The sequence below is a fragment of the Ixodes scapularis genome, unplaced genomic scaffold (assembly GCF_016920785.2).
Source record: "Ixodes scapularis isolate PalLabHiFi unplaced genomic scaffold, ASM1692078v2 PGA_scaffold4__175_contigs__length_147842914, whole genome shotgun sequence".
NCBI classification, from domain to species: Eukaryota; Metazoa; Arthropoda; class Arachnida; order Ixodida; family Ixodidae; genus Ixodes; species Ixodes scapularis.
Window position 1 is genome coordinate 94,493,176 of NW_024609879.1, and position 25,674 is coordinate 94,518,849.

General features: G+C 45.0%; 2 protein-coding genes across 2 annotated transcripts in view; one reads left to right on the plus strand and one right to left on the minus strand.

The window, feature by feature from the left end:
• The window catches only part of LOC8024671, a 288,655-nt gene that overhangs the window by 231,380 nt on the left and 31,601 nt on the right, over positions 1 to 25,674 (plus strand). The window lies entirely within an intron of this gene.
• LOC120836730 (PIH1 domain-containing protein 1-like) overlaps positions 4,736 to 25,674 on the minus strand; it is a 73,779-nt gene continuing 52,840 nt past the window's right edge. Inside the window, exons 6-8 of the mRNA XM_040205758.2 lie at positions 17,377 to 17,500; positions 14,761 to 14,904; positions 4,736 to 4,830 (exon numbers count right to left, since the gene is read on the minus strand). Coding sequence (XP_040061692.1) covers positions 4,789 to 4,830; positions 14,761 to 14,904; positions 17,377 to 17,500 — 310 coding nt within the window. The 3' untranslated portion in view covers positions 4,736 to 4,788. The remainder of the gene's footprint in view (positions 4,831 to 14,760; positions 14,905 to 17,376; positions 17,501 to 25,674) is intronic.

Here is a 25,674-nt window from a genome sequence, read left to right on the forward strand (position 1 = left end):
GCCTCAGGACTTCGCTAGGAGTGTCTTTTTTGTTGAATTTCGTTAGCTCCAGTTCGCACTGAATGGGAACTAGGTCCCAAGGGGCTGCCGAACTCAAACACTGCACAACTGGAGGCAACACGTCCAGTCCCACAGACTCCGCAGAATTGCGAACCCTCATGGCAAGAGGTGGAACAACTGTAGGCTTGTTACTGAAGGTTCGCTCGTAGCGTATTCGTTCCATACAGTGTAAGGTTGGATGGTTAGGAACCGATCTGATTCGCATCAAATATGTGAAGCCCAGTTCAGATCTTCTTTTCTCCAGAGAGAGCTCGTTTGCTTCTGCGTATAGACTGAGAACAGGAGATGTGCGAAAAGCACCGGTAGCAAGCCGCAACCCCTGATGATGAACAGGGTCCAGCATTTTGAGAACCGATGTCCGGGCAGAACTATACACAATACAACCGTATTCAAGTCGGGATCGAACGACCGACCGATAGATACGCAAGAGACAAAGACGGTCAGCACCCCAGGACACATGCGACAGGACCTTAAGTATATTAAGCGATTTAAAACATTTCATCTTCAGGCTCCTGACATGCGGAACAAAAGTCAATTTGGAATCAAATATAAGACCTAAAAACTTGTGTTCAGTTTTCACTGGGATAGGAACATCATACATAGTCAAAGAAGGTTCGTGCAAAACTCCGCGGCGACGTGAGAAACTCACACAGACGGTCTTCTCAGGAGAAAATTTAAAACCGTTGACATCAGCCCATTTACCTTCGTGGGCTATCTCGACGCTATATGTAGAGAATCAGTGAGTAAATACTCAACAAATAAAAACAATACGCGGATTGTACTTTGTAATAAATAATTCGCTTGATCAGCAGCCGGTGGAGCGAAAATGTTCAGTAAATTTTAGATATAGCAAGAGCAAGAGAACAAAACAATACGAAAATCTTCGCATTTAATGCCATCTTCAGGGCTAAACGGGGAAAGGCACACAATTGCAACATCATTTGGCGTGTGTTTATCTTATTCAGACATCATGGGGAGGTCTCACTGTGATCAATACACGAGAGAGAGGGAGAATAAACCTCACGCTTTCCACCCTTGGCTACCTTCCACGATTCTAAAAGCGGGTCCTATAGATGAATGGATGTCGTGCGGACTACCTGAAAAAATTCTACTTCCTGAATAATGTTTTGAGCGATTGTTATTTTATTGCTACGATAAAGTAAACAGAGTAAACCGCACTGTTCGTTTCGATTGCCAATGTTTGGTTGCATGAGACATCTTGGACTCTTGACTCGCTACTCGTATACGCTACACATGTTAAACACATAATGTATTTTTGCTTTTAGAAACGTATTTGAGTGTACAAGACCCAACGTTTCCTTCAGAACAATAATGAGCAAGTTTTAATTAATAGCAAGTTTTAATTAATAGCAAGTTTTAATTAATCAGTCTAGCGAGTGAGTAGGTGGAGCGGCACCGAACCTTATTAGCGATCCGGGTGAAGTGCCTCAAGGGCTGCGCGGATAGCTTTGAGCCTGAATGACCACTGGAACGCAACACTTCTCACTTCTCTCACGGTCGGATTAGTGATCGGAATTAAGAGTTTGATACTATTGTCACCTGCAGCGTAAAAGTTACAGCGGCATTTATCTCCAAATTGCATAAAATGCAATAATGGAGCGATCGTTTAAATTTGTTTAGTAGACCTTTAGCAGTCGTTTTGACGAGTGAAGCACCTACATTATAATAAATTCCAGCGCGAATGGAAGCGGAAAAACTTACTTGGTACAGAGGTCACACGTCGTGTGTTTTCGCTAAGTTAATAGAAAAATAAATTGGTGTTAGTGATGTGACTACTTTATGAGTGACGGTGACTGAGTCAAGGTGCTGTTAACTGTGTTTATTCACGGCCGGACTGGAAGCCTGCCCTCTCTCTTCTTACGGCCTTTGCAATCGGAGCAATCGCCACCTCCCGCCGCAATTTGTGAGGGGCGTTGTCACCTCACCCCTGGGCTACCCCTACCCTTTGTCGTTTGCCCAAAGCGCGTCTGACAGTGCATCTCAAATGCCGCAAGTTGCTGTCGCAACTTGCGGCCGAGATTTTTTTATAGCCTTTGACACCTGATCCTTACGTTTAGACCCTCAGCCACTATCTAATGAGCTTCTGATGAGCCCAAGACGGTGAATATTTGAAGCATATCTCCAAGATATTCGGGAAGAAAAAGTAGTAAGTAGAGATAGCGAATGCAATTGCGGAAAAACTATTTTTTTACTCCAGGACTTCTGTTGCAACTCAAGAACAGGAGGAGACGGACCCCTACTACGTGGAGGAGCTTTAAATAATAAATAATTCGTGCACTCTCGTGAAATGTAAGCAGGCCCAATCTATCTATTGCCGTGGTCTGCATCATCGTTCCATAGGCCGCACATGCAGTCGGTCAGCTGCTCTAGACGAGGGTGCAGTAGTCTGTACAATTTTCGCACCGTACACATTACAGCCTAAAGTGCTTCCTCGAGGGCTTATGCACATATCCAGCTGATTTTTCGTTTCTGTCCGTGACCGTCTTTGCATGGTTAATCAGAAGTATTCTGAGGAACCGTTGCCAAAACAACAACCAACGAAGCTCGAGCACCAGCGCGAAGCGGCTCGAAGGGACTCTCCGAGTGGGGTGAAGTGGGGTGAGGTGATTGCGCCCCTGGCGGCAAGCAAGTGAACTACATACGGAGGAAAAATGTCATTGACTCCCGGGCAAAGGCCGTAAGAAGAGAAAGACAGCACGCGCTTCCAGTCCGGCCGTGGTTTATTATAGCAAAAAGAAGGCGTTTATTTTTTTTTTTTTTTTTAGTCAAAACCAGCACAGAGCATCTTCTGCGTGCCGGGGAGCCGCGGCCGCCCCAGCCGCTCGCGCCTTAGCACCCGCGCTCTCGGGCTTCGCCTTCTTCGTGACCCCTTCAAAACACTTCAAAAGTGATTTTCTGAAAATCTCAATGGGAAAATGGAGCCCATTTTTGCCCGTTTTCGGTTTCCGGTGCCATAGAGCCCCATGTGTTCGGAAACTCTATCGGCCGCCATTTTCCCATTGAAATTTTCAGAAAATCACTTATAACTTTTGATTGAGTTATCGGATCGGGCTGAAACTTTGGCATCTGGTTGTGACCTCTAGCTCTACCTTTGGGCGGAGAATGAGCGTTCGGCGATGCCTACTTTATTTTTGCGGTAAAAAGGACCGTGTAAATTTTCCTTTGTGACACCCTGTACTTCTTGTATGTGTATTGAGATACTACCAGAAGTACACCGCCCTACACTTTTCTGGACTGGTGCAGGTATGCCGAACGAAGGTATATAGACGTTTTTCGTGTATTCTCGTCCCCAGCTACCTAATATATGCGTATCCGTTACGGGTGAGGAAGAAATAATAAAAATTTTCATCCTGTAAATAGTAAAAAATAAAGGGGTAAAATGAGGATGTTTGACGGAGACGATTATATCCTAAACGTCTTCTATTGGCGTGGCGACGGCAAAACAATGTTTTTGCCCATACTGGAAGTGTCATTATTTCAAGAGGCACACTTGTGAAATAGGTCTGTAGTACTTACCACCTATGGGATGGGAAATGGGCGTCCACGGCGCCAATTGAATCCCCTGAGGTTTGGTGGCGTTACTAAATCAAGAGGGCGACCCACGGAAACCATGAGGCGGCGCCATCTTGTTTGGGCCTGCGACGGGTTTAGTAGGTACGGCGCTGCCATAATATGTTGGATCCCCTACGGCTCGGTCAAGTCGAGTCAAGAGAACCTGAGTGTATCCGTTTTGATGTAAATAAATAATGTTTCCGTTATCCTCATCATTCAGGTTTTGGAGGCATGCAGAAACCAGAAATCACGGGTGGTGTGGTATTTTTGTTCATGCGATAAAATTGTCCAATAAATTTCGTCTTCAAGGGGCACTGACACATCAAAATCATATTTTTTTTTATTATCCGAAACGATTGAAAACGATGCCGGGACATTACCCTCAAAATGTGAGATTTGGGAATTCAGTATTCGTGAAGTAAAAAAACAATTTCCAAATGCCGAATTCGAAGTTCCCGCGCGATCGGCGCCGGTGCCTTGACGTCAAAAATCGCGGAGACCTGAGAGTCGACTTCCTTTCACCCCTCCCTGCTGTTGCCATGGCGACCCAAAGCGAGGGGGAAAGGAGCCAGCGCCGGCGTTCCGGCGGACCGGTTTTGAGCGGTGTCGCCTGTTTCCCGTCGGAGGATACAAATCCAGGAGACGGCACCACAACGAACTCCCGATTTTTGGTATTTCAAAAAGAAGGGCCGTAGTGCGTTCGCAATTGCGTTAAAAAACATGTTTTAGGATTGCCGTAATTAAATGTTATAGAGATGTCGCCTACAAAGCTTCTAAATTTCATGATTCTTGACGTCACCGATCAAAAGAAACGAGGAGGCAAGAGGCGGGAAAATCAAACGCCAAAAACAAAAAGGCGCGCGCGCGCGCGGGAAAATTTTTTTTCGCGATGCGGTTTTTTTTGCGTGTCTATGACTGCAACTTGCATCGTTTTAGACAATAAAAATAAATACGACCTTTGGGGTGTCAGTGCCCCTTTAAGCATTCCGTCGCAGCTTTTTATACATGATGTGTTTTCTTTATGTGCTTTAAACGGAAGTTCAAATGTAATTCCCGGTGGTGCTTTAAAATTAGGACATCACAGCCGACCGCCATGTTACAATCAAACTTTTTATTAACAGGCTTTTGAGCACCAGATCCTTTTCAGTCTGCAAGTCAGCACTGGCTTGGCAGAAGGGGCATGGTCACTGTAAGTACCTGAAGAAAGAAAAGAAAAACCATTAAGACAATGTGGAACAGGCTTCTGCATTGTCACAACACATTTCCTAAGTAATAAAAGCTTTCCGAATTATATGGTTTGCTGGTCGAAATTCTGGGAAACATTGGGCTTGAAGCTGCGTGGCAATTCTTTAAAAGAAGAGTGGACACACTACAAACCAATTATATTATGGAAAACAATTTGTGCACTATAAAATATTTTGATAAACTCAATATGCCATCAGAAAACGCTGATAAGATTATCTGCGTGTTCGCACAGCCAGCTTTGCACCTTTTGCACCAGTGGTACATTTTTTCGATGACGCAAAGGAAGTTTCTAATTTGAATGCTATGTATACTATTAATAATGAAAAAATATAATTAACTAATACTAATAAACTATCCGACCTATCATGACGATTATGCTCCCCCCCCCCCTTTTTTTTGCCGGGTCATATAACTCATCTGCATAGCTTTTACGGCTTTTTTTTTTTTAGAAACACGTGTGAAATATAATTTTAAACACCCTGTACACTCCATCTTACAAGTTAGCTTCAGCAAAGCAAAGTGCCTGAAGCGAGAGCATGACTGAAAAATGCCTGTTTGCACGAGCACTCGTATCTGGTCGCCACTAGCTATCACGTTTTGAGCAGCTTCCCTAGCGAGCAAAATCAAATATTTTTAGTTTGCATTTCCAGTGACATAATTGACCCCAGTCGTTTTGTTGCACTCTTCGGAGCAGTCAGTCCTTCTTGAAGCAGCAAACAACTTTTTGAGCAGGAGCTTATACTTCACCCACATTCATTTTACTCTGAATACTATGTTAAGATTTATGTGGCGGCCTGCCTAGTTCAAATACAATGCCTTCCTTTGTTAGGTGAGCATTAACTCCAAAGGACAGTTTGATTCGATCCAATACTCAACAACTGGCTGTTGCGTGCTCTCGAAAACACCAGACGAGGCAGCAAAATAATTGCGATGAAAGTCCTCCTTTTCGTGTAACAAGGCCTACTGTATCAGTCACTCTTGAAACACATGCTAATTGGTGAAGGAAAAATCAGAAACATCTTTGTATAGCAAGTTTAGGTCTAAAATCGAGAACAAATAAAATTGTGTTATACTGAAATAATGTTAGAAGAAAATAGCATGATTACAAAAATTTAACATTTTGTTCAAGCTCTGAAGGTCGTAATACAACTGCAATCCCTAATTCTGTCAATGAAAGGCTCTTATATAATTATGAACATCAATGGGAATTCTCCTGTACTTTTGACAACGCGAAATAAGCAAGAAGCACTAAATATACGACTCTCACTACCTTCCATTCGTCCAATGATAAAGCTCCTTCAGTTTTAAGTTTCATTGGTCACCTTCAAACAGTTGAAAGCCTAGATAGAGATGGTAGCTAAAGGCGGGCTCTTACAATCAACTTGTTAAGATTATACACTCCCTTCCATATGTCTAATGCTGAAGCTCCTTTATTTTTAAGTTTTATTGACAACCATCAAACAGTTGAAAGCCTAGATAGAGATGGTAGCTAAAAATGGGAACCTGACAAAAAAAAATATCAATGCTCTTTTGGCAATTAGGTATTCCTTCCTAATCAGGGTTATTAAGAAATGCTGTTGCTACACCTAAGTTTCCCTCAATCTCGAATGTCAAAAACATAGTCACGACCAATGATGCACGATAACTCGTCAGGATATGGCAGTCAACATAGACTGGTCGCGGTTTTATTTTGACATTTTAATAGTTAAATTACATTTGGAGATTACTCATCTGACAAATCGCTTTGCATTTAAGTTATTCGGTTATTTAACTGGAAAGCAAGTTGAGACATGGCTGTGCTCCAGATGCTTTTTTTTATGCCTGCATCATGGCTGTCATTTCTCCGGTGTGCACTCGTGTGCGATGAGAAGCGCACTCAACGAGGCCAATTTATTTGCCCAAACAGACCACGAACAATAAGAGTATGTCGGAACTTTCGAGTACTGTAACTATTGGATACGAAAATAAAATAGAATATTGCGTTATTGTAAGCAATAATCGAAGGTTTCGCACAAGCCTACTGTAACGACCGCCGCTTCATCGGTTGAGCGCGCCTGTAACACGAAGCATACAAGGTCAGAGCTGCAAGGAGAGCTGGGAGAGCGCGCGCACGGTTGACGCAAATACGCCACAAACGAAGCACGGGACCAGAAGAACGGCACGTATGCTTTCTCATTCACAACTCACAAGAAGTGCTTAGGTGTACCTCGAGCCGTTTTCTGCCAAGGACCTGAACTTTTTTAAATTTAGCAGTGTAATTTGAGGAACTCGAGACTTCTCGAAAATGATCAGCAAGAATGTTAGCCTGTTTTTTTAGTGATGTCGATGATGAAGGGAAAAGGGGAATGCTAAAGGAGTAGTAAGTACCCTGAATTTTCCTAATATGATCCCATACCTCTTTTGCAGAAACAAAACTGTTTAGAGAAGACAAATATTTCACCCATGAGTTCCTCCTGGCTTGTTTTCGTGTCCAACAAGATTTTGCCTTACACTGTTTGAATTTGACCTTGTTCTAAACAGTCGGGTACCGCCGACACCTTCCCCAGGCCTTAATCTGAGCTTTCATGGGTGTCGTACAGACCTTGTTCCACCAAGGTTGGCATTTCTTGGGGATATTACCAGAATTTCGGGGAGCTGACACAGAAGCAGCATTTATAATTCTTTCAGTAAAGAGTCGCCTCCTCGAGACGTATCTAAAAAAACAGTGGGATCGACCATTGCCTCCAGAGAAAATAGAGCCCAATCAGCTTTATCTAACTTCCACCTGGGGACGCAAGCTCAAACAAAAGGAAGTGATACTGCACTTCCTAAAATGTCAGAAAAATGGTCACTACCAAAAGGATTTTGTAAAACCTTCCAAGAAAAACAAGGAAGTAAAGTAGGTGATGATATGGAGAAGTCAATGGAAGTAAAGGTATTATGAGGTGCACTAAAAAAAAAGTTAGTTATCTTTCGTTTAAAAGGCAAAGACCAGAGGACAGTAAAAAAGAAAATGAAAGCCGTTTACAACTCCCTGTAACGCCGAATTAGAGCGCAGCTCTTGAGGAGGAGGAGGGAACGGTACGGGGGCGAGGCTATGCCCACTCCTCCTCTCTTGGTTGCCTCCCATTTAGGGAAAAGTTTCAGCTAAGGAGAGTTTTTCCCGCTAAATTTAGTGGGGAAATTTTCTCTCCGAATTTAGCGGGGACCTTTTTCCGCTAAATTTATTGGGGAAAGTTTTCCGCTAAATTTACGGGGGAATTTTTCCGCTAAATTTAGCGGGGAAAGTTTTCTACTAAATTTAGCGGGGAATCTTTTCCCGCTAAGTTCGGCGGGGAAAATTAACCGCTAATTTGGCGGGGAAATTTACCAATAATGCACTGCGCAATTACGCCGACGGCAACAGCGACGCCGCTCAAGCCGGAAACGGGTGCCTAAGAGCTGCACTCTAAAACGTTCTATGACTCCACCACGGGGAGTCTTGATGAGCACTGCCCAAGATGGGGTGGTGTGCATTAAAATCTACCAAGATTAAAAACGGCCGTGGGAGCAGGTCCACAATCCTTGCGGGTCATGTAAATGCACTGGAAGGTTTGGTGGAAGGTAAAGCGAAACAAGTGTGATTAGGCCGTCAAGGAGAACATGAACCCCTACTGCCTCTAAGGCGGTCGCGGGAGGAACAGGAGCACAAGCAATACCACTCTGCACAACCACGGCTACTCCACCAGAAGAGGTGTGTTGCAAGAAACACATTATTTTTTAAAATCCTGATGTTGTCGTAGTACGTGTGTATGAGTTTTATTAAGATGAGTCTGCTGTAAAAACAGAAGGCAACAGGTTGGAGCTCATCGAGAAAAAAAGTTAACATCATCAATATTACGAAAAAGACCGCGGCAGTTCCACTGCATATCTATACTTTTAACCATTCAAAACAAAATAAGTATAACATAAAAAGTGTATTAAAAATACAGTATTATCCCGAGAGATAACCCACCTATAATCAAGAGCAAATCGGGTGAAAATAAGGAGTGAGCTAACTTTCGGTGTACAGCCAAGATAAGTTGAAAAATCTCTATTTTTAGATCACGATTTTCTACCAAACTTGTTATTGCGGCGAGGGACAATACAGCAAAGGTCACTTTACTTCTTAGTCAGCAATGTTCGCTTAAATCCTACCACAGCTACCTAGTCACATTTGCGCCGAGGTAATCATTAATCTCGAAACTACGACTACTAGGAGTAAGCTATCTTTCAGTGTTAAAAAAAAAAAATAGCAAAACAAGCTAAAAATAGGGGTGGGTTATCTTTTGGGGCGGGGCATCTCTCGGGAGATTACGGTAAGTTCCTTAGGGCTTCAAATTTATTTTCACACGTGGCGCACTGTGTTTTTAGGGTGGTCTTTCGGCTTCCGAGCAGAGGAGTAGAGTCATCGGAGGCAGAAGGGGTGGACTCTGATCTTGAGAGGAGAGCCTCCTCAACACATCTCAGCCCAACCTCGTCCAAGGGCTCATCTGCAGCCGCCGGCAGCTGGCCCTTGGAGGTCGACTGCCTCGATGCTTCCCCAGGCTTCCTCTGGGGAGCAGAGGTGTGGGGAGGTAGGCCCCAGCCCCGAGAGGTTGAAGCAGCTGGTTGAGCAGGAGATGTCATCTCCTGCTCTGGGGTGGATGCTGGCAAGGCAGCATTCACCTAGCGGTTCGGAGAAGGTGCCGCTGGCACCGCTCATGAAAGTTTGGAGGGGGACCGTGATGGGAGATGCAAGTCGTCCGCAGACGTCTGTGTTCCCATCGAAACCACTGACCGAGCTGGTCCCCTGTGCATGGCCTGGGCATAAAAGCCTTTTGATACAAAGGCAAAACGCTTCTTAGCCTCAATGTAGGTGATCTTCACGTAACTTTCAATGAAAGAATTTCTTTCTCTTCTTTCCACAGAGGACTAGATTGGGAGTATGCCGAGTGGTGGCCACTACAGCCTGCGCAATGAGGCTTATTATTGCATGCGTCTGCGCCGTGCTCTTTGCACAAGTGTCCCTTCCCCGACAGTTCTGTGACCCATGGCCGAATCACTGGCACTTAAAACACTGTTGAGAGTTTGGCCCATAAGGTCGTGCCTGGCACTGAAGGTAACCTGCCCTTACAGTCTGCGGCAGGGTGGTCGAATCGACAGTCAAAATGATGTGTTTTGTCTTCCGTTCCACACTGTCACGGCAGATAGTGATCCATCGTGCAGCTATAACTCCTTGACGCCCTCAATTGTCTCTGGCTCAGACGAGTCAAGCAAGTCATCCTCAGAAATTACCCTTTGTACACTGTTCAGTTTGCGGTGAGGATCCACGCTTACTTTGTAGTCAGAGACGAGGCTGAGTTTTCGAAAGGCATCACTTTGCTGCTTTGTGTTGACCTCGACAAGGAGATCATTGGATCGCATCGTTTTTGCACTGTAATATGGTGCCAATAACACCTTCAAGAATTTCGGAGACCAGAAAGGGGGAAAGTTTGGCAAGTCTCTTGTCACCCTCCGAGTGCAATACGAGACACTTCGAGAATTTCTGCAGTTAAAAAGGTTGTTTCACTGTGTTGAGCGCTTTGGTGCGGACCCTTTTCAGAGGCCGATGAAAAAAAGGTTTGTTATGCGGACCCATAAGGAGACGGGAGGAAAGTTTAGAGCCCGGGTGCATTTCCCACCACGGAGCCCAACAAGGGGGTAGATAATATGCCATAGCAAGAAGGGCTTGGCTGACACAAATATTTTACCAGTGCTTCCCAGGCACTATACCCAAGTGTGGTTGCAGGGACAGGACCTGTTTCCACTCAGGGATGGCCCTTCCCACCTAAAAAGGAGAAAAAGGAAAGAAGAGAGTGTAGAAGAAAAGAGAAAGTGGAAGGAAAGAGGAAAGAGGGTAGAAAAGGCGACTGACTGAATCATCCTGGTCAGGCCAAGCCAGTCTGCGAGAAGCAGGGGCCAAAGGGATATATGGTTTTGCCCGGGGGGCCCCGAAGGTTCCAAACATACCCCGGGCTCAGCTCAACAACCAGGATCCCCTTTCCTCCGAACACGGGTTAAGCCACGCGCACAGCCAGGCGTGGGTGAGCAAAACCACATGGCTCAGGGTTTGTAGTGATGCCACTCACCAAGCACCTACTAGAGTAGATGCCCCTGAGTGTGGGTATGGCGGCCCAGATGGCTGGGGTCCATGGTGACGCCACTCACCAAGCGCCTAACACCTAAGGTGTAGGCACCTCCTGCAAGGGGGACGGACCCGCTAATGTGTGCCATCCGTAACTCTGCTTCCACTTACCCGCCTCGAAAGATCCGGCAGCTCACATAATTGTCAGAGTTCAACACGGACATTGGGCACGTACAGAGAAAGTTCAACATTTTCGCTGATGTACTGAGCCGAATCGATGCTGTGTCTTCTTCAGCTCCACTAGTCGACATTACCTTGCTGGCTCACCATCAGGCCTCCAATGATGTTACAGCAGCTGCGCACGGCGAGCACATCCCTTCGACTCCAAGACGTCCAGTTTCCTGGAGACATACTAATCATTGTCTGCGACTTATCAACAGGAACACATCGTCCGTTTATTCCAGTTGCATAACGAAGGCAGCTTGTTGATGCCATTCATTCGCTGGCGCATCAAGGAGTACAGACGACGCAGAAGCTGGTGGCCAGTCACGGCTGAAGTCAGATGTCCGAGACTGGGTGTGCACATGCCTGGCAAGTCAGCGAGCTAAAGTACATCGCCACCCCGTTCCTCCATGCACGAGCTTCCTGCCGCCAGATGCCCGTTTTGGCAAGGTTCATTTTAACCTTGTTGAGCCCCCCCCAGCATCACAAAGGAGATGGTACAATTTGACTTGTATTGACCGCTTTACATGATGGCCGGAAGCAACACCACTACCGGACTCAAGAGCAGCCACTGTAGCTGAAGCGTTCTCAACTAGGTGGGTGGCATGCTTTGGATGCCCTTCAGAAACTATCACCAACAGAGGGCGACGACTCGAGTCCAGCCTCTTCACCAAGTTGACTCAACTCTTGGGGCGTAACAAGATCCCGGGCAACCGCTTACCGTCCCCAGTCAAATGCCTGGTCGAGCATTTCCACTGTCACATGAAGTCTGCTCCCATGGCCCATGCCAACTCAACCGAGTGGGTAAGGTAGCTCCCACTCGTCTTACTTGGAGTTAGAACGGCCCTGAAACAGGACCTCAGCTGCGTGACCTCCAATCTGGTCTAAAAAAAAAACTCTACAGCTACCATCAGACTTTTTTGAGGTCGACCCTGCGACAACCACACGGCCAGAGGACTACAACACAAAGCTGAAATACATCTTAACGGACCTACGGCCAGTTTCTGTGCGAGCAGTGTCAACCAAAACGCCGTATGTCACACAAGACCTCCAGAATGCGACATGTGTTTGTGCACCAAACACAACACCGCAAGGCACTGCAACAACACTATGGGGACCATTTCCAGTTCTCGAAAGGAAACCGAATAGTTTCGTTGCGCAGGTCAACGGGCACCCGGACACAATTTCTCTGTAGTGGCTGAAACCTACCCACCTCAAACATTCACCAGTGAACCTCGCATCTTATGCAACAAACATTGAAAGAGACCGTCCTGAAAAAAAGTCGGCCAGCGTCCAGTGGCAGCATTAACGCTAGAACTCGTTTCCAGTGTGTTTGTTTGTTTTCTAACCTTAAGATCCCCATGTATATTTCATCGCTCGGCCTTGTCCCTTACTAAAGGTGTGTGTGTGTGGGGGGGGGGGGGGTGGGGGGGGGAATGGGGGGGCACATCTGTAGGGATCGACAGACCCGCAGGTCAGTTAACAAAAGAAAAATAAGAAAGTGGACTCGATGTGCGAGACACAGGCTGGCAAGAACATTCGAGCCGTGGAGAAAGGCAACACATGTGTTCGTTGTCTTCATCGAATTAACAAGTAGGATTTCTTCAATTCCCAGAAGTGCTTTCTCTTTTAAATACCGAACGTGTCTCATTTCTTGCTTGTTTACTCCAGAAAAACACACAAAAAGCTGTTTCATAGTACAGGTATCTCGTTAATATGGACAGCTCCGTTCGCCCCAAAGCGTCCATAATATAAGTTGTCCATAATAACGAGACAAAAATTAATATATTTATCTAATTTGTTTCAGAAAATGCTGTCTATATCGCCGCCGGTATTAATATTAACGAGACATTACTCTATGAGCTCTGGCATCACACAAAAGAACAATCTCAGCAGAGTATGTAAAAGTACTTGATTTATTCTATCTTAAATCACTTATATTTTTCATAGACTTTTAACTTAACATAGTTCGGCTTCAGTGCAGAAACTTCGGAGAGAACTCACCTGATCAAACATTTCGTTTCTAGGCAAATATTTCAATTAAAGCTGATTTACAATCTCGTAAACAACCACGATTTGTTATGGAGAAACCGGCGATGGTCGGTATCACAGCCTGGAACATTGGAACAACCTATTTGCTTCCATTGCGTGCATTAGAAGGAAAACATTCCTACACAATGTTGTTGTGAGAGCCCTTCAAAAGGAACTCTCCAAAGCAAGTATTATTTAAGTGCCTGGATAATATCCACAAAATAAGAATAACATATTTAATATAATATATATATATATATATATATATATGTCTTCCTGACAAAGGCCGGACTCCGGCCGAAACGTCGAAGATTAAATCGTCCGTTGTTGCTGTTTTCACTAAGGGTTTTTTCTTCATATATATATATATATATACCGCAACGTTCGGAGAGAACGCCCACCCTCGGGAGATTGCCCGTCTCGTTTTTCTGCCAAAATATCTGCAACATAAAAATTCCGAAACATCGCCCACCCCCCGAATCCCGTCGGACGTCATGAGATGACTGATGGGAATCACATCCACCACACAATTTGCTGTACCGGCACATCTGACAAGCGAGTTGCTCCCGCATGTATCTTGCACCGTGAAATGCAAATCTGCTACGTCCATATTATGCAGTATCCGTTCCCGCGACATAAAGTTTGTAGCGGATTCCCGCGTTTTTGTCCGCGATCTGCACGCGCGGTCTCGATTACACGCGAGTTGGCCCCACATGTATATCGCATCGTGAAATACGATTCTGCTGCATTTGTGATCTGCAGTATTCCCGTAAAATCCCAGAAGAAAACATCCAGTTGGTATCTAGCTCATCCTAGTTCCTATCTAGCCCAAACCACAGCCGTCCAAACGAAAGATGGCTGCATGCACCAAGACAATAAATGTTAATCTGTTTAAGATGTTTTGAATGGGCGCATGTGATACGAAGGCAATGGTGCTTAACCAAACCAGTAAGATGGTAGGCTCGGATGGCAAGGCCTCGTGTCTCGATCAATCCATGAATCAATTGTTTACTTTATGTCGAGCGATGTATAGGCTTCGAGATCAAACAGTTTAAAACTGTCACCTGACAAGAGTCCCACAGCATTCAAATTAAAGTGTATGATAGCTCGAAAATTAAGAAGACGCTTTCACTTTCGATCAATAGGCAGGCACTCAATCCTGAAGAAACAGCACGTGCATCAGCTTCTCCACGGTACACTCGGAGAGCCGAATAATATGGTCTACAGAAGCGACTTGGCGAAAGACGAGGTCAAAAACATATCTAGACATAAGCATTAGATCCGCAACCTGATACTAAGCATAAAATGACCACAAAAAACATGGTGCTCTCTACCGTATTGCAGGCTTCGTATCTTGGTCTACATATTCAATGTAAAACCTATTTTCTGCTCGAGCGATGTCTCTGCTTGCCCGCATACTTATTCGTTTACTTATCGCTGATGCCCACTAACAGCAACGTGCCTTTTCGGTGGCACATGGCAACAGTTTTCCCCATTTAGATAAACAAGAAAGAACTCTGACTTACGTGATGTCGGGTGTCAAACTCAGCCACTGCTGCCTCCGGGTCAACACAGTGTGGCACGAAGAAGTCGAACGAATACTGGGGGTCCTTGCTACCCAGAACCACTCTGTCTTCACCGACGTCCAACGTCAGCGCCCCACCAGATTTCTGCAGGGCGAAAGAAAGGGGCCGTTGGCGGCGTCACTGCACGCGCTCGGCTGCAACCAGGGTTCTTTCTCGGTTTCAGTATGGTGCCTGGAATGTCTCTTTTGACTGATGTGTTTAGCGTTCCTTTCCACCCATGCGTCAAAACTGGTCCCGAGGTGGCAACAAAGGACTTCACAAAAGCCGGAGCGTTTTGCTGTCAGATGTCGCGATCCTGACAGTTGGTTGTAAAAGTTCCGGCGAAAAGCAGGAGCAAAGTATCACGGCATTCCAAGTTTTCGTGAACTCTGAAGCTGGAGAGCGACCCACGTCAAGACGGGCGTCCGCGACCTTCGCCACCCCCTGCTGTGACACTGCAAGGATACTTTTTGCAAGCTCTTTAAACTGGTCTCTCCTCTGATAATTATTGCCGGCAAAACTATCAAGGCAAAATGAACCAGAAAACCGTTAATTACAAAGATAATTAATATACCTCAATTAATTAGTCGACTTACCGTGAATTAAGGTTATCCACTCACCTAATGTGCTCTCAGCGTGAAAAATAGATCGCGAGAATGGCCATCCGTGTGCCATTCTCACGATAACTCTCACCTCTCTTTTGTACCAGAAAAAAAATTTTGGTATAAAATTAAGCATTTTCTGTATCGTCTCGCCAGACTCCAGTCTCTTTGCTAAATCTCGAATTTGCATAACAAAAAAGTCGGACTATGGCTGTCCATCATATACACTATATGAACCGCAGTTTTACTCAGAAAATATCACTGCAAGGAAACATTTGTTGTATCAACGCTACCGCGTCTTCAATGCCAAGCTCTGGAGAGCTGCTTACCCCTTCGCGCGCAAGTGCGCTGCGGCGAAGCAAGATACGCAACGTTGCATTGCCTACCCCGCTGTCCCGCGTCAATTCAGTGCACAGGTGCGCGGTGATAAACGCACTTAACAAAGCTAACTAACCTGCCAAAACAGACTACGAACGTGAATAATGATGCGAGGCTTCATAGTATTACAGTAGGCTCGCGATAATTCAAACTTGGATATTTCGTACTTCCAGTTAATTCAAACAGATCTGAAAATTTTGGTTGTCCCGCTATGCTTTTATTGTATTTATAAAGCCGCTTAATTCGAACGGCGTTTTCGCTTGATTCATACTTTTTTGTTCTCGCGGCCCCGTTGAGGACGCTTCTTTCCGAGTACCGGTGCACCACAGAGAAGCAATACCCGCGGACCTTGCTTTCGCGGGTGTTGCTTCTCCGCAGTGCACCTGTGCTCGGAAAGAAGCGCACTCAACGGGGCTCAAGCGGGCACGCATTAGCGGAAAACTGCGTTCACATTATGTGCTTCAAGACAAGCAATGATGACCAAGACGACATCGAGGATGAGGAGCAGCTGACTGGCATCATGCTTTCTGGCCTTGAAGCACATAATGTAAACGCCTAGCTGGCGGAATATGCTAGTCTTGACGACGATGTGTGTGTTTGTCGTAATGACTTATTAGAGGACATAGTACAGGAAGTAATGCCAGCACAGTGCAGCAGTGAGAGTAAATATGACGATGAAGAAAGGGATGACGCTCCACCAACTGTCACAGCCGCAGAAGCCTTTGAGCACATCGCTCAGCTGCGGAAGTTTGTCTGCAAACGAAGAGTCCCGTAAAGAACTACTTGTGGAGATCTCATGTGCTGACAAACAGTCCACAATCGACAACGTTTTTGCCATCACATCACATTATAACATCACAGTTCTTTCACCAATGTGTTATGGCTGTACTTGCTTATAATTAGGCCTATGTAGACGAAACTGGCAAAAATTTGCTTTGTCTAGAATTCATCATAATGATCATCTAATCATAATGTTGTCTAGTATCATATTGACAAGAATTTTTGATAATTCATACTTCTGATAATTCAAACTAAAATGTGTGACTTCCTGGAGTTTGAATTAATGAGAGTCTACTGTACAAGCGTTTGATACAAAGATCAAATTGAGTAGTACATTATTTTAGGCGATAATCGAAAGTTCCGTAAATTCGTACAGGGCTATAGGGTGTTTTCACATGGCATCAATCCGCCATTTTGCTGTAAGTTCGTTTTTTTAAACAAATTTACTAATGTGAAGGGTTACATTGCAACCTGTTGAGGAGATGTCAGCGTGGTAAGACCTATAAGCTTCTGTGCTCTATGCATCTAAGGGGTCCTGCAAATCCTTGGAATGCTTGTCTTCGGCACACGTCAAACAGCTCACAACAACAAAATGGGGGACAAAATTGCGTCAGTGAAAACAACCTATAATAACTATCCGGCTATGTAGCGGGCCTGATCTGCAATAAAATGAAATTTAGTTTTGGCGCAATACTGGCGCAAATTCATTATACTTTGACGAAATGGAGCAGAATGGAGCAGGGTAATGGCGCAAACGGCGCAGCAAATCCCGTAACAGAGCCAAGTTGCAGGCATAGCGACAATTAGCGCCACCTACGACTCCGGGCAGAGAGAAGCGTGCCACCAGCGTGTCCCCAACTCCGGGTCCGCTGTGCCTGGTAAGCTGGACGGGAAATGCCTTCCTGTCCCCGGAAGGCTGCCGGTCCTCTGCCTTGGGTTTCCTGCGATGCCATCGAAAAATCATCAATGACATCAAACATTCTGCCAACTTAATCGAACAGTATTGCAATCAAAGGGGGGTCCATTTTTTTTCCGAAAAAGAAAGTTTAGGGGGCACTCCAATTATTTATAAACTGGTTTGAAATTTGCGGTGAAACGAACGTCACGAAACGTAGGAACATGGAGGAAAAATGTAATCCCGGAAATTCTAATAATTTTAATAGATGTTATCAAACTAAAATTACCAAAAAAAAAAAAAAAAGAAGCAAAACATTTTTGCTCTGTGACACAGTCGGAAAAATTCAATGATTGGAGGGTTGGAGCGAAGCGGTTGCAGCGAAGCGGCTGCTGCTGCCAAACGGAGGACGTGCAAATATCGTCGGCCTCGTCGCCCCTTGCATCGTCGTAGGTTCAGGCTCTGAACGCGATCGGCGTTACCAATGCGCCCGGCCTGTTTAAACTTCTGCGTCAGCAAACCCAACGCGCGCACCTAAGGCTCGCCATAATAAAGTTTATTCCTCCTCCTCCTACTACCATATGCCGCACAGAAGTCCGCGAAAAAACAAAAATTCGCCGGCCGGCTTCGGCGGATTTGATGCACTCGCGTTTCGCAGCAGCCTTCCACGTTCACCTACGTATGACATCGAGGGGAGCGGATGATCCATAAATTATGGCGCTTATGCGTTCGAAGTTGAAGCGCACTCCGAACAAACATGGACGAGTCTATTTGGCCGGAAGCCGGCAGAGTAGTCCGAGCGGGAAAATGCCGGCAGTTTCCCCCCATTGGCTGGCTGCAACTACGTGACTATATATATATATACTGAAGGCATATTTTTTGCGGGGGATAGCGTGCCGGCAGCTGGAAGTGCGGTGCACGAAACCGTTATCTGTGCACCGCACTACCTGAGCCTTTGAAGCATGCTTTTAAGCGCGCGCCCTTCTGATACTGGTCGTCACACCTCAAACTTAAAGTTTACTGTAGGTGGGAGATTTGTAACTCCAATCAAGTGGAGAAGCGTGTCCCAGTCATTTCAACGCCGTGCGAGTGTCCGTTTAGCGCAGCTCTACGAAATTCTTGGCCTCCGAGGTTGAAGTAACCATTCGCGAGAATGGATGTGTTTTGGCTGTTCTCAACTACACGTCGATTAAAATCTCGAAGTTGTACATTGCCCCGTTTATCCCATATTCAGCAAAGACAAAAAAAAAACAAAAAAAACAAAAAAAAAAACATGTAATTTTGACAAGTATTTTTTAATTCTTATGCTTCGGAATAAACGAACCTCATTATTTGACTAATTAATCGATTAAAGGGAGGTGATTATTCTGGTTAACTCTTTAAATGAACGCCCAGCCCTAGGGAGGTAAATTGGTAAATTCTTGGTAAGCTGGTTTCAAGCGGTCAATGAACACGGTTTGTTTTTATTTTTTGATGTCGCGAGTAAAACTGCAACGATCACGAGTTATGACTCGGTATATGGGCCGTCGTAGGGCTGTTGAAGAGGTCTAGCGTCTCGGCGAAGAAACACGTGTGTGCATGTGAGAAGGTACCGCCGACGAGGAGGAGTGGGTCCGATGTTGCGCATTATCAGCAATTTCTCAGCGTAGCTCGGTAAATCCGGTGTTATTGATCCGGCCCATTTGTGAGAACTTCTCGTGGTAGGCATAAGGTTGTTCCACAAACAGGGGTGGAACTCATGAAATGCACTTGGGAGCAGCCACGGGAGCAGCCACGGGAGCAGCTGAAGCAGCTGTTTTGGAGCAGGTTGGGAGCGGCTAAAACTACATTCAGGAGCAGGCTGGGAGCAGTATTCATCGCACTTCAGCTTGTATCTTAGACAAGCACGGGATCAATTTCAATTGTCCTTAGCAGCACAGATAAACAGGAGTGGTTAGGGACCTAGGCAGATGGGATAACAGTGTAACAGATACGAAAACTTGGATCTATGTGAGCCTTGATATTTTCTGAGTGGCTTTCAGCTGCTCAAAATGCAAACCAGCTCTGCTTATCGCACAGCCCACACGTGCTCGACAGAGTGATTATATGTGCGAACCACGTGACGCGTGTAAGCAACAGACGTGCAGTTGCGTGGAGGAACATGGCAACAAATTTCGAGTCTCTCATTATGTGCAACTCAATATCGCAACAAAATTGGACTTTATCTTATTGTGCAACTCAATATCGAAGCAGCAGACTACGATTAACGGAGTTATCCTATTCGAAGCGGTAAGCAGGAGAAAGGTTAATTAGAAAGGTTCAAACACCGAGCAGATATACCGCTCGCGTGAGGGCTGCTGGCCGGCAAGGTTTCGGATCGGACCGCGTCTCAGTTCTATCAAATCACGATTTATGTTGCGGGAATGCGGCTCCAACTTCTAACGATGAAGTGCTAAAAGCAGGGATGGGCAGTATTTGAAATACGTATTTCAAATACTTTGTGTATTTTGAATTTGTATTTAATTACAAATTGGGTAATGTATTTGACGTGTGTAATTAAATACTAAAACGTGGGTATTTCAAATACAATTGTAATTAAATACAATTTTGTGGGCGAAAATATATCTCTCAAATTTATTGTCACGACAATTCTTGTTTTCTTTTTTTTTTTTTTTCATGTGGTTGTAAGATATAGTCTCCATCCTTTGTTCGGCCATGAGGCTTTTTTTTTTTTTCTTTTTCTCCTCCGGCTTTATTTTCAAGGCACTGTCTAGAGCAGGAAGAAAACTATGTTCTGCACCGAATGCAGTGTCTCTCAATCAAGCACAAGCGTTTAGTGGCTTTGTGATTACGGTGCTAGTCCAGGGCAAGAATAGTGACGAAATCGACGTTCACAGGAAGACTAGCTAAATGAGTGCCTGTGACAACTTGTGATGCTTTCCAGCCTGATTTCCATCCATATCTTTTGCCCGGAACATTCTAAATGCGCGGGTCGTCCAGATTTTCGTAACTGGTGCGAGTTGCAACAATAAAAAATTCTCTAGCTAGTGCTGCGCGTCTTGGTCGTCTCAGTTCATTGTTGGTCTACACCAAAATGTAATCGACAAAACAAGCTGCTTGAAGCTCTGTACTTTTTTCACCTATTACGTCCAAGGTGATTACATTTTTTTGTGATTATATTTCAATAGCGTTATTAGAGCCTCGCACACTAACTCCCGAGTGTGCAATGCAAAATTAAAATGAGATACCCAGAAACCCGTTGCAGGTGCCATGAAGTCGCTGACGCCAATTTTGAGGAATGTATTTGAAAAAGTGTTTGGAGGAGACCAAATACATTTGGTTGTATTTGTATCTTGTACTTAAATGCTTTTCTGGAAATGTAATTATATTTGTAATTAAATACATTTTCGACGAAGTATTTTGTATTTGTATTTCGATACATATTTGCACGTATTTTGCCCATCCCTGGCTAAAAGGAATTTTTTGCTCATTTGTTTTCAACTGACTGCAATCCAGATTCCGGGCCACAGAGCCTCAGATCTGATGCTTAACGACTCGACCTCACCTCGGCCGACTTGCTTAACCGCTGATGGTTGAAGAATAACAATGCACTGGCAGGTGTTGTAGCGCTTGGAATACGACCCCAGAGTTTCTTTTCGCACACTTCCGACTCGGGATACACAGAAAGAATAAAGAGAATAAAGGATTGCAAAGCTCACCAAGCTAAACGCGATCATTGTGGCCAATTGAGTCGATAGAAACCGAAACCAAGACCAAATACAATTTTTTTTTTGGCGCACGTTTTGTGATTTGGTGCGTAATGGCGCGAGGTATTGGCTGTGGCGCAGTTTCCGAAACATGGCGCAGGATGGCGCAGACAAATGCGTCTGGCGCAAAATGGCGCAAATGGCGCAGCCGTTCCACCCTTGCATGAAGCAATTCAGTTGGGCTACAACACACGTTCGTTTTCAAGGCAGTGCGGAGCCCACAATCTGTGGTAAGACGTTTACGCCGAATCTGGAAACCGAAGCTTGGTCGACGTTCTCTGCACGAATATTCTGGATCGGGCCGGCTTCGACCCAACGCATAAATCGGCCAATGCAAGTGAGCAAGTAGTTATAATTGTTTAATGGTCAGGAGTGGTAAAGGAGGAAAAGGGCGAAGATGTGCGTCGAGTGATTTCGGAGCGCTGGCACTGGAGGCAGCACGTGTCCACTCCCTTACGTCGCGATTCATACTTAGCCAGATAAATCTGAGTTATAAGTCATCGTGTCGCGTGTATCCCAGAATGTGACAAGCAGTGAAAAGAGTGAAAAATTTGATCCGGAAGCTGGATGGAACAAAAGGGAGGGGACTGCCTGTCGACATCTCACAGACAACTGGCTCCTGTTGTGGGTTGTATTTCCTAGAAAATGAGATGACTGGAATGAGCACGAATGTTCCCGCCCTCGTCCGCCTGTTGGTAATCAGCAGACGGTGGTAGCAAAAGTTGCTACGTTATGACGATGCGGGAAAGTGTGTCTGCTACGCCGTTGTCTGAACCTTTGACGTGACGAATGTGGGTGGTGAATTCTGCTATGAAAGACATTAGTCGAATTCCGCGAAGCGTGTCGTTTGCAGGCTGACCTGCAGAATCGTCGTCTGCCCGCAGAAAACTGGTTCCCAGGTTTTCTCTCTTACCTCCCGCACTCTTCTCATACTTCTGTCCTCTCCTCACGATTGGTGGGTCTCCGAGCTACTCCCTGCAGAAAGCAGGGCCTCCCTCTTTCTCGAAGGGAAACGAGGAATTCAGGGAGAGTTTACTTCTTTCTGTTTGTTGGTCGGCCTTTCATGCAAATGTAAGAGGCTTGTGACCTATAAGGACGTGGAAGTCACGACTTTCGATGTAAAGGCGAAAATGTTTGATGGCGAGGTAGATTGCAAGTCATTCTCGGCCGCTGTACTTCTTTTTCACATGGTACGAACTTCTTTGAGCAAAATGCCAGGGGTTAAGACTGAAAAAAAGAATAAACAAGACGAAGACGACACATTCCCATCTTTCTATTGTGCCTTCAATCTTGACCCGCACCAAAACACTCTTTGTCCGTTAATGCCAGGGGTTGCCAGCTGTTATTCACAACCTAATGCAAAACAGCTCCTGTGGCCTCATTCGAGGCGTCAACCATAACGTTTATCGGAGCATCATGGTGGGAATGAAGAAGGATTGTAGCCAAAGTGAGGTCGTTTCTGATTTATTTGTAAGCATGCGCCGTTTTGTCTGTCCTATAATTGGCATACAGTCCTTTGGATTGCTCTGCAATAGAGGACTCAATGAATGAAGGGTATGGGCAAGTTCGTGAATAAATCGCCTGTAAAAGTTAACCAACCCGAGGAATTCGTGAAGTCTGCGAATGCACGATGGCGGAGGAAAATTGGCGATGGCTTCCACACTCGCGGGCAAGGGCTAATTTCCCTCGCTGTTAACATGATGTCCGAGAAGGTCGAGTTCGAGGACGCCCAAGACACACTTTCTTTTGTTAATGGTGATGTCGATGCTGGACAGTCGATTAAAGATGCGAAGGTGTTGCGATCGTGCTGTTGTTCATTTGCGTTGAAAACCAGAACGTCGTCGAGGTACGCAAAGCAAAAAGGGAGGCCTCGGATGACGGTGTCGATGAATCGTTGGAATGTTTGCGCAGCGTTTAGCATTCCGAACGGGATGTCAAGATACTCAAATAGGCCGAATAGTGTTGCTATAGCTGTTTTTGAAATGTCTTGCTGTACTACTGGAATATGATGGTGTGCGCCTTTACCAGGTCAACTTTTGAGAAGGTGGTGGACCTTTGCAGTGAGGCCGTGAAATCTTCAATACGTGGCGTGGGTCAGGGAAAGTCGCATTGTTGACAGCCCGGTAACATCCACATCGTCGCCAGTCACCAGGTTCCCTTTTAGGTACCACGTGTAGTGGAGAGGCCCGTGGACTTTTAGATGGTCGAATAACGCCAAACTCTAGCATATGTTTCAATTAGTCTTTAGCAATTTTGAGTCGTGCGGAAGGCCAACGTCCAGGACGAGTACAGACTGGTGGTCCTGTGCCTGTAGTGACGATGTGGCCACGTCATGCTCACCAGGCGTATCCAAATTGTTTAGCGTGATTAGTTGTGAGTAAAATTTAAGGAGCGTTTCATATCATGAAGATGGAAGATAATGAATAGCGGCTTCCATGAGAGGTTTTTGGCATATTGCACTCACAGTTAGGTTGGAGTCGAGAAGGCGTTTGCTGTGCATATCCACGGGTAGGATGAAACATCGAAGAAAGTCCGCTCCCAAGATGGGATATCATATGGAACATCCGCAACTGGAAATATTTAGCGAAATGTTCTTCGGAATTTGATGTCGAACGTCTTTGTAAGTCAAAATCGATTATTTGTTTGCTGCATGCAAAATGAACGGGGACTTTTTCTACTTTGTGAATCGAATGAAACTGGAAGAACACAAACCTCAGTGCCCGTGTCGAAATTTGTCCCGAATGCACGATACAAACTTATCCTGAGTACTAGTTAACCAAGGCAAAATTATTTCAGGGTCCCTTCAAAAATAGTATACCCGTCATTTGCTTATTGCCCCAAAATAACAACATTTGGGACTAAGGTACACAAAGTGTGACTAGTCCCATGCAAGACAAAGTGATATGCTAGTATAACATAATGCGGGATACTGCGCCACAAACAATGACAAACATAAACACCGTGCTTGTGTTTTTCCTTTAAAATACATTACGAGCAAAACATGCACAGTGTTTGTTCTTTTTTTGGAGCCACTGTCACTGACACTAGATGTCAGATCCGAACCAGCTCGACTCCATTTCCGCCTAAACGTATTAAAATCGTGCAGTCATGCAGCGTTACAAACTTTTCATTGTATGTAGAGAGTTAAAATACACTCGTGTGTGAATTTATTATCAGTTATACATTACTTTCTCAACACACACGCCTTCAAACGCAAAAAACAAACACTTTTGTTTTCTTTTGTCCAATTATTTAATTATGCACGTCAATGGAGTCCTAGATGTACAGTTTTATGATGATGCAGAATCACGTGCTTTTTCCTCACCATGCGGCTGCTTTGCGGCGAAGCCTAACACGCCCAATCGCGATGCCCACTCTATGGGTATATCGCTTCTCGGTAGAGCAGAAGGACGCAGAAAGAAGCACACTCAAAAGGAACTGATGAACCCGAGCGAAAACATACCAAAAAATAATGCACAACTTTCGAGTATTGTCACTTCGCGACAGAAAGATCGAATCAATATGGTGCGTAGTTCGTAGCGAGAACAGAATGTTTTGAAATCATAACAATCCGGCAACCACATCACTAGTCAGTCTTCCTTTAAGCTACGACGAGGCTGGCTTACGTTGTAGGTGAGAAATTCAGCCAGTGCAATTAAACAGCTAGACTGGGGTATATACCAGGCGGTAGTGATACATCTCACGCACGCCGATACCTTAGGAACTTCTCGTAGATGCATGTTTTCGCTGTCCTGCAACGTTCTCTGCAACCCGCCACGAGATCCGAGGCTCCACGGGCAGGGCAGCGCATACGCAGTGGTGGAATCTTCGTTGCGGAGAGCCGTAGCGGGAAACTAGAAAAACTCCATAACCGAATCTCATAAGAACTACTTCGAGTAGCGTATGGTATGGGCTATGCGCACAAACTGATTTTTCGAAATGGCAGTCGTAGTTTTTTTGTTTTGTTTTTATTCACATCTTAAAACATAGTATAATGACTATCCGAAAAGTTATTTCATGACCGTGACGTGATTTCCACTAGACGTGAGAATAGCTCTTATAATTTTTGACGTCCGCCGTCAAAATAGATACGTGTCGATGTTGTTCTGGGTATTTGGGCTCTCATATGTCATGTACCAATAAAAACCTTGGCGAGCATAAATACCCTGTCAGAGTCACTTTAACCCAGGGACTCAAAGCGCAACTGTAACCGAAACCGAAAACCGTTTAGGAACGAATTTTTTTCAGTAACCGTAACGAAACCGTTAAGTAAAATCTGTTGTAATAGTAACCTAAATTATTTAGCGGTAACCGATATTAACCGAAAAATCAAAATATTTGTTTGTATCAAGAATGACCTCGAGATCTTGAAATGTCGTGGCCATTTGAGAGAGTTACCAACAGCGAAAGGTACATCTTATAATACATCTCGTTCAGTCTAAATTTAGGATTAAGAATACTTAGTTGGAATCAG